General features: G+C 50.7%; 1 protein-coding gene across 2 annotated transcripts; it reads left to right on the top strand.

Moving 5' to 3' along the window:
- Positions 1 to 2,597: 2,597 nt before the first annotated feature.
- Positions 2,598 to 7,361, top strand: RIPK3 (receptor interacting serine/threonine kinase 3). Of its 2 annotated transcripts, none has more exons than XM_080651200.1 (10): positions 2,598 to 2,783; positions 3,008 to 3,148; positions 3,289 to 3,598; positions 4,078 to 4,223; positions 4,350 to 4,396; positions 4,608 to 4,775; positions 4,886 to 4,965; positions 5,192 to 5,539; positions 5,667 to 5,727; positions 6,770 to 7,361. In XM_080651200.1, exons 1-10 carry the CDS (start codon positions 2,764 to 2,766, stop codon positions 6,955 to 6,957), a joined length of 1,509 nt encoding a protein of 502 aa, XP_080507326.1. In that variant the 5' UTR covers positions 2,598 to 2,763; the 3' UTR covers positions 6,958 to 7,361. The 2 variants fall into 2 exon arrangements, with proteins under 2 accessions (XP_080507326.1, XP_080507325.1); XM_080651199.1 differs by having other exon boundaries at positions 2,598 to 2,844.
- The last annotated feature ends 862 nt before the right edge of the window (positions 7,362 to 8,223 follow it).

The raw sequence follows: 8,223 nt of genomic DNA, 5'->3' as shown, positions 1-8,223 counted from the left end.
TTCCCACCTTGTTGAGAGTTTTTATCAAGAAAGGGTGTTGGATTTTGTCAAATGCTTTTTCTGCATCAATTGATATGTTTTTTCACTATTTTAAACAACACTTCAGTAAATATCCTTATAGCTAAATCACGATCTTCTTCCTTCTTTAAGTGTTTATAAAAATAATATATGCAAACACTAAGGAAAATAAAAATTATCCACAATCTTTTTTGCTGTCACCTTATTAATTAATACCATTTGTTCTATAATTGGAATCTCTTAATCAAACAACAGATGAGAAGTAGTTAGGACTAGAATATGAAGAGAGACCACACCCTCTGCTCTCCGCCCCTCACCCAAACAACTAGGGATAGGGAGCCAGAGCAGGTACTAGGGCTGGACTGAAAGTAACCAAGGACTATCAGGAGCAGAGAGCTGAAGGGATGGCAGACACCAAGTGGAATCCAAAAGCCTGGGACAACTGTGGTCAGAGGCACCAGGCCTCAGGAAAGGCTGAAGCTTCAAAATCTCGCCTCACCTGTTCCCTTCTGCCTGAAGCAAAGGGTCTTCTCGGACACTCCTCCAGGCTCCCATCCCTGCCTTCCTTCTTTTAAAGGGGTTTGGTTTATTTTGAGTCAAAAAGCAGTACAGCCCTAACCGGTTTGGCTCAGTGGATAGAGCGTCAGCCTGCTGACTCAAGGGTCTCAGGTTCGATTCCAGTCAAAGGCATGTACCTTGGTTGTGGGCACATACCCAGTGGGGAGTGTGCAGGAGGCAGCTGATCGATGTTTCTCTCTCATCAATGTTTCTAACTCTCTATCCCTCTCCCATCCTCTCTGTAAAAAATCAATAAAATATATATTTTTTAGAAAAGCTGTACAGGGCCTAGCCCGTTTGACTTAGTAGATTGAGCATCAGCCTGTGGACTGAAGGGTCCCTGGTTCGATTCTGGTCAAGGACACATGCCCTGGTTGCGAGTTCCATCCCTGGTAGGGGGCGTGCATGAGGCAGCCGATCAATTATTCTCTCTCATCATTGATTGCTTCTGTTTCTATCTCTCTCTCCCTCTTCCTTCCTCTCTGAAATCAATAAAAAATATATATTATTTTAAAAAGCTATACAGGCTCTGAAACTATCCCCAGCCCTATACTTTATAGTGGCTTACCCATGATTCTCAGGGTCTTGTCCCAATCTAAGAAATTCTACCATAGAAAGGCCTTTTTGGGGGAGGCGGGGGAGGATTTTAAACACCCCTCTACCTCCTTTCTGCCTGCTCCTCTTGAGTGGAGCCCAGATGTTGAGCCCAGTGTTAAGAGAATCATGAGGGGAATGGCTGCCCTCTCTGACAGCTCTTTGCTCTTGACTACACTTTTTTGAGGACCTGATGCACTTGCCTTTACAGTCTGTGAGACACCGTCATATCTCTATAATAAAGTCTATTTCAGATTGATTCTGTCGGCTGTGCAGGTGACAGCCCCTAAACCATAAAGAAGCCCCACCTCCTCTTTTCTCCCAGTGAGTATGGAGCCCCAGCTGGGGTGATGGGTTTCTTAAGAAAGCCCTAGAAGTTACGGTCTCCCTGTGAAGGACTGGGTGCCCAGAGCTGGCTGTATTTCGTTCCCACAAGCTCCAGCCCTGGTCAGGCATTGCATGGGTAAAATAACTTTTTGTCAATCCTAAATCCTTAAGGCTCCCCAAGCTCCTGAGTTCTGAAAAGCCCTTGTCCAGAGCATATGCTTGTGGGGAAGGTGTGTAAACCAGGTAATAAGCATGAAGGAGTTGGCATGAGGGGGAGAGGGTAGGGACACTCTGAGGTGTTTCCACTGCAGTGTACACCTCCATGTCAACAAGCTGCTGGCTGGGCCATTCATCTAGCCTACCATAAGGCCCTGGGAATGGGTCTTGATCTTGACAGCAGACAAGTCACTGCCAATGCCAGAGGCTTGCCTCAGTGAGAGCCGCTGTCAGGACTGGGCAGGAATACACACGGTTGGATGCTTCACACCTTCCTCAGCCACCTTCACCACCACCTGAGTGTACAGCCCTGAAGCCTATGTGAAAATAGGAAAGCTTGATGGTTGGGAGCCAGGCTCTGAAGTTCCACACTGGCTTGGGCGAGGTAAACTATCAGTGCCTGTGTTTTCTTATCCATAAAGAAGTAATGAAAGTGGTACCTATGCCCTTAGGGTTGATGTGAGAATAAATAAGCTCATCTTTGTACCTGGCACGTGGTGAGCATTACAGAAGTGTTAGCTATGATCTTAGGGTAGCTGTGCGAGAGATGAGCCCTAGGACCACGAAACCCTCCTCAGCTCCATCCCATCCCCATCCCAGGCCTGGCAGGTGGTGGAGCTGGGAGGCCTGTGGGAGAAGGGAGAGACACTGACTGTAGGAATGGGTTGATTGTGGGTTCCTGGAATGTGAGAACTCCTTCGTGGTACCCTAAATGCAAGTGACACCTAACCAGGCTGTGGCATGTACCAGGCTGCTCAAGGAAATACCAGTTAGAAAAGACAAGCACTAAGCTTCCGTTTTCTGCCCAGCCCCTTTGGGGCGGGACTGCAGAGGCTGGAGGAAACTTAGAGGCTGTCAGCTGCTCTTGTAACAGGAAGTTCTTCAGTCACTCTGGGTAGGGAAGTGGAATTAGTGCAGTGGCTTAGGTGGCCTGGAGATTGACCCTTCTCCCCACCCCCAGACCCCTCTCTACCACAAACCCTATTCCCAGAAGTCACTCCATCCGTGTGAACTCGAAACTTCCAGAAACCCCTGGCAACTTCCAGTTTGATGTCTTGCAGCAAGTTATGGTGAGTGGAGAATGGGACACAGGATGCCCCTTGGACTCACTCTGGGACTGCTGTTGTGCCGGTACCAAGGCCAGGGGACAGTGGGGCTCACGGGGGAGGCTGTGGATTATACTGATCCTACTGAGTCATGGGGGGCGGGGGGCGGGAGCATAGGGCAGAGGGGTTGTGGGAAGCAGCAGGGACTTCGGACCAATACCAGCTGGTGAAGAGGCCCCTTCTCCCAGGCACAAAGGTGCCCCAGCCCCCATGGTGTCCATCGAGGACTTGAAGAACCCAAAGTTCATCGGCCAAGGCGGGTTCGGCACAGTGTTCCAGGTGCAACATCAGACATGGGGTTACGATGTGGCAGTCAAGATTGTTGACTCGTGAGTGTCCCAGCTGCTGGTTGACTAGCCAGGGTCTTGCTGAGGAGGCAGGCTGCTGTCCTGGGGGGTTGGGGGGCCTGAGTGGGGCAGGGAGGGATCTGCCCAGCAGAGCAAGACTCCAACTCTCTCCTGGAGCATAGGAAGATGATATCCAGGGAAGTGAAGGCCATGGCAAGTCTGCGTCACCCCAACGTGCTGCCCCTGCTGGGGATCACCGAGAAGCTGGAGTGGGACCACGTGTCGAGGCCGGCTCTGGTGACTCAATTCATGGAGAATGGTTCCCTGGCAGGGTTGCTGCAACCCCAATGCCCTCGGCCCTGGCCACTTATCTGCCGCCTGCTGCAGGAGTTGGTGCTCGGGATGTGTTACCTGCACAGTCAGAACCCCGTGCTTCTGCACCGGGACCTGAAGCCCTCCAACGTCCTGCTGGACCCAGACCTGCATGCCAAGGTCAGCCTGTCCACATCCCAGCCCAGCCTCTAGATAGATCGTGCCCCAGAGCTGCTCCAGCCCCACCAACTGAAAAAGCATCTGCTGCAGCTCTGTCTACTGAATACCCTCAGCATCTCCCTCTGGACACAGGGCTGCCCAAGTGTCAAGGCCTATCCAGAAGCTTTAGCCCCTGCCACACCAAGTGATAGAGGCCCTGACCAACACAGCCACTTCCACATGCCCACCCCACTAGGCTCTCCAAAGACCCATGGCTGACAGCCCAGGAGACTCAGATCTTGACCCACCCTCAGAGAGAATGCAGACCTTCAAACCAAGGCCCAATTGATCCTACTGTTTCCCTAACCCTCCTCACCTCCTTTACAAGGCTGGACCTGTATCTTCTGGGTTGGGGTCGGGGTGGGGGGGGGAGAAGAAGATTCTGGAAGCTGCCTGGCATTGTCCATCCCCTACTTCCTCTTCCTTTCCTTCCTTTGCAGTTGGCAGATTTTGGCCTGTCTACATTTCTGGGAGGCTCACAGTCAGGGGCAGGGTCTGGGGAGTCAGGGGGCACCCCAGCCTACTTGGCCCCAGAACTATTGGTTGATGTAAACCAGAGAGCCTCTATGGCCAGTGATGTCTACAGGTAAGACACCCATGCCAAACATACATCCTCAATTTTTACGCCTCTCTGGGCCCTCCTAGGGGAAGGTGTATGGAAGAGAAGTTTTGCCAGAGGTTGGGAGAGGCCTCAGCTTTTTGTCTCTTGCAGCTTCGGGATCCTAATGTGGGCAGTGCTTGCAGGAAGAGAAGCTGAGAGTAAGACTTTAAGCAGACTATTGGGTCCTTAATGCCAGGCGCCCTCCTCCTGAAAGCCCCCAAGCCCTCCAACTTCCTGCTTCCCTGCTCAGACTGTCCTACCCCCTACTCTCTTCCCCTTGGACTACACTCCCTGCCCTGTTCTATGATGGAGCAGGTCGCCCCTCCTACCCTGAATGCTTTCTCTTCATGTCCCCCACCCCCACCTCAGTAGTGAACCAGACATCACTGGTGCAGCAAGCTGTGTATGAGAGGCAGGTCCGGCCCCCACTGACAGAGCTACCCCAGCCCGGCCCTGAGACTCCTGGCCTGGAGGAACTGTTGGAATTAATGCAGCTCTGCTGGAGGCATGAGCCCAAGGACAGGCTTTCCTTCCAAGGTGAGCTGGCCACTTAACTGGCAGCTGGGTTGGGCCTTGATCTGTCAGCAGAGGGCTTTCCCAGAGAAAGAAGTTTTGCTCACCTGCCACCCACTCTGCCTTCTCTCCAGAATGCCGACCATACACTGAGAAAGCCCTCCACCTGGTACGAGATGAAGCTGGTACAAAAATGGATGCTGCAGTCTCCACAGTGAGTACCCAACACCAGCCCCAATCTGAGAGCTGGGAAGGAATGCACCACATGGCTCCCTTGGCCACCCAGTGACTCCCCACTGACCACTGCTATGCCTTAACCCGCATCCCACTCTCCCACCCCACTCCCGATTCCCTGACAGCAGTTTATGGACCAAGAGACGTCTTCCTAGGGTTTACACTGGCTCTTGCACCTCCACAACCATCAAGTTCTTTTCTTGCAGGTGAAGAAGTTCCTGTCGGAGCACAGGAACAGCAACAGGTTGTCTGCCCTGGAGCCAGGCTCAAGGGGGACAGAAATGGATGGCCGTGAGGCACACCCAGGAAGCCCTGATCCCGTGATCTCTGACATGCTGAGAAACCTGAATCTGAAAGGGCCCCCCAGCTCTGTTTCTGAAAAATGTACAAACCTTCCTGAGAAGACTGAGGCACAGAAAAAGCATGTTCCGCATGCCTGGACAGCAGGGACGCCTTCTGATTCAACTGCCCAACTTCCCCCAACTTCAGAGACCTCACCATTCAGAAACCCCACCTCAGCTTGGACCCCAGGTCCTGGACCCCAAGGAAATCAGGTGAGACTTTGGCAGGATTAGGGGATGCAAATCTTGTCCCCTTTTCAGGAAAAACTTGGGAGTAAGGAAGTATGCTCTGGGAACAGGCCTCGAGACAGGGGGCCTGAGAGCTCTGTGTTTTTCACAGGGGGCTGAGAGATGTGGCACAAACTGGCCTCCCAAGGAGCCAGGACCAAGTCCAATACCAGGTAACCATAGCCACTCCTTCTCCCCCACCCCCACCCGCCCTGCCCTGCTCAATTCCTCCACCAGCTTCATCCTCTAGAGCAGGGGTCCTCAAACTTTTTAAACAGGGGGCCAGTTCACTGTCCCTCAGACCGTTGGAGGGCCGGACTATAGTTTTAAAAAAACAAACTATGAACAAATTCCTATGCGCACTGCGGGCCCGGGACGAGTCGGCTGCTAACCAGGACAGGCAGCGGCACCCGGCGGGCCGGATAAATGTCCTCGGCGGGCCGCATGTGGCCCACGGGCCGTAGTTTGGGGACCCCTGCTCTAGAGTCTAGACCAGGGGTGGGCAAACTTTTTGACCCGAGGGCCACAATGGGTTCTTAAACTGGACTGGAGGGCCGGAACAAAAGCATGGATGGAGTGTTTGTGTGAACTAATATAAATTCAAAGTAAAGAAGCGGAGGGGAGAGCAAGAGAACCGGATAGAACAGCCGGATCTGGCCCGTGGGCCGTAGTTTGCCCAAGGCTGGCTAGACCATATATAGATGCCCTCTTTTGAAGCTCCTTGTGTGTGGGGGGGTGCTGCCAGCTCCTACCCAAGGCGGGGTAGAAAAGGGGAAAGAAAGGGCTAGAGGCCACTTACTCTAATCTTCTCATTTCATAAATGAAGAAACTGATACCCTTTGGGATTGGATCCTGCTGAGATTGTAGCAAAGCCTGGATTTGTCCTAGGCCTTCTAGCTCCCCAGCACCAACTCTGTGAACCCCCAAATTCCATTGTGGCTATGTCAGTACCAAGGGCTTCCAAGCAGAAAAGATCCAAATACCCAGGTCAGAAACGTCAGCTGCCACCACTCTTGAGCTTCTGCACACCCAGTCTGAAGGAGCAGCCTGCAGGGGAAAGGCAAAGGCATCCCTGACACCTTCCCAGGGAGGCCCTGAGACCCGTCTCTACATTTCCCCAGGGTGAGCACAAGGTGCTGCTGCCCCTCCACTCTCTGCTCCTCCTAAGTTGCTGAAGACTTAACCCTCACACTAACACCTCTGTTTCTTTTAAAGGGCCATGGTACCCTTCCATCCATAACAGCCAAGCAGTGCAGATCGGAAACAACAACCACATGGTGATACCTATGTCTTGGATGGATCTGGCAGCACGCCCCCACACACAAGTAGCTTCAAAAGAAGTGCCACAAGAACCTGATGCCTGGACTGGACCACAGGGCCAGTATAATAATGACAGATATTGAGGAAGCATCTAAACTGCCTCCTGGATTTGAGGCAACTAGCTGAGATTTCCTTTGAAGGCCACCAGGCCTGCACCCAAACTGACTTTGTGCCCCCAGGAATCAATAAAGTGGTGGTATTTTTTAAATTCTTTGTTGTTTAAAGTATTACATATAGTATTACATATGTCTCCTTTTTCTCCCATTGACCTCTCCCCGCCACCCTCCTCCCTCCCCCCAGCATAAGCCCTCAACCCCCTAGTGTCTATGTCCATTGGTTATGTTTTTATGCATGCATACAAGTCCTTTGGTTGGTCTCTTACTGCCCCCAACCTGCCTTCCCTCTAAAGTTTGATGGTCTGTTCGATGCTTCTATGTCTCTGGATCTATTTTTGTTCATTATATTCCAAAAACGAGTGAAAGCATGTGATATTTATCTTTCTCTGACTGGCTTATTTTGCTTAGCATAATGCTCTCCATGTCCATCCATGCTGTTGCGAATGATAAGAATTCTTTCTTTTTTTTTTTTACCACAGCGTAGTATTCCATTGTGTAGATGTACCACAGTTTTATAATCCAGTCATCTGCTTATGGGCACTTAGGCTGTTTCCAAATCTTAGCTATTGTAAATTGTGCTGCTATAAACATAGGGGTGCATATGTCCTTTCTGATTGGTGTTTCTGATTTCTTCGGATATATTCCTAAGAGTGGGATGGCTGGGTCAAATGGGAGTTCCATTTTTAACTTTTTGAGGAAATGCCATACTGTTCTCCACAGTGGCTGCACCAGTCTGCATTCCCACCAGCAGTGCACAAGGGTTCCTTTTTTTTCCACATCCTCGCCACTTGTCTGTTTGTTGATTTGTTCTGACAGGTGTGAGGTGGTATCTCATTGCTGTTTTGATTTGCATCTCTGGGATGGTTAGTGACTTTGAGCATGTTTTCATATGTCTCTTGGCCTTCTGTATGTCCACTTTCGAAAAGTGTCTATTTAAGTCCTTTGCCCATTTTTTTATTGGGTTGTTTATCTTCCTTTTGTTAAGTTGTATGAGTTCCCTGTAAATTTTGGAGATTAAGCCCTTACCTGAAATAGCATTGGCAAATATGTTCTCCCATGCAGTGGGCTTTCTTGTTGTTTTGTTGATGGTTTCTTTTGCTGTGCAGAAGCTTTTTATTTTGATGTAGTCCCATTTATTTATTTTCTCCTTAGTTTCCATTGCCCTAGGAGCTATAGCGGTAAAGATATTGCCACGACATGTGTCTGCTATTTTGCTGCCTATGAAAGTGGTGG

The sequence above is a fragment of the Plecotus auritus genome (assembly GCF_963455305.1).
Source record: "Plecotus auritus genome assembly, chromosome: 1".
NCBI classification, from domain to species: Eukaryota; Metazoa; Chordata; class Mammalia; order Chiroptera; family Vespertilionidae; genus Plecotus; species Plecotus auritus.
The sequence above is the reverse complement of the archived record's forward strand: the minus strand, read 5'-3'. Positions and strand labels throughout refer to the sequence as shown.

What these genes read in the sequence shown, in the direction of transcription:
- RIPK3 (XM_080651199.1), top strand. Translation starts at nt 2,795, where the DNA reads ATGGGACACAGGATGCCCCTTGGACTCACTCTGGGACTGCTGTTGTGC. An exon ending in ATGGCCAGTGATGTCTACAG is followed by an intron (nt 4,224 to 4,349) that starts GTAAGACACCCA and finishes TGTCTCTTGCAG; the next exon opens with CTTCGGGATCCTAATGTGGG. An exon ending in AGGACCAAGTCCAATACCAG is followed by an intron (nt 5,728 to 6,769) that starts GTAACCATAGCC and finishes TTTCTTTTAAAG; the next exon opens with GGCCATGGTACCCTTCCATC.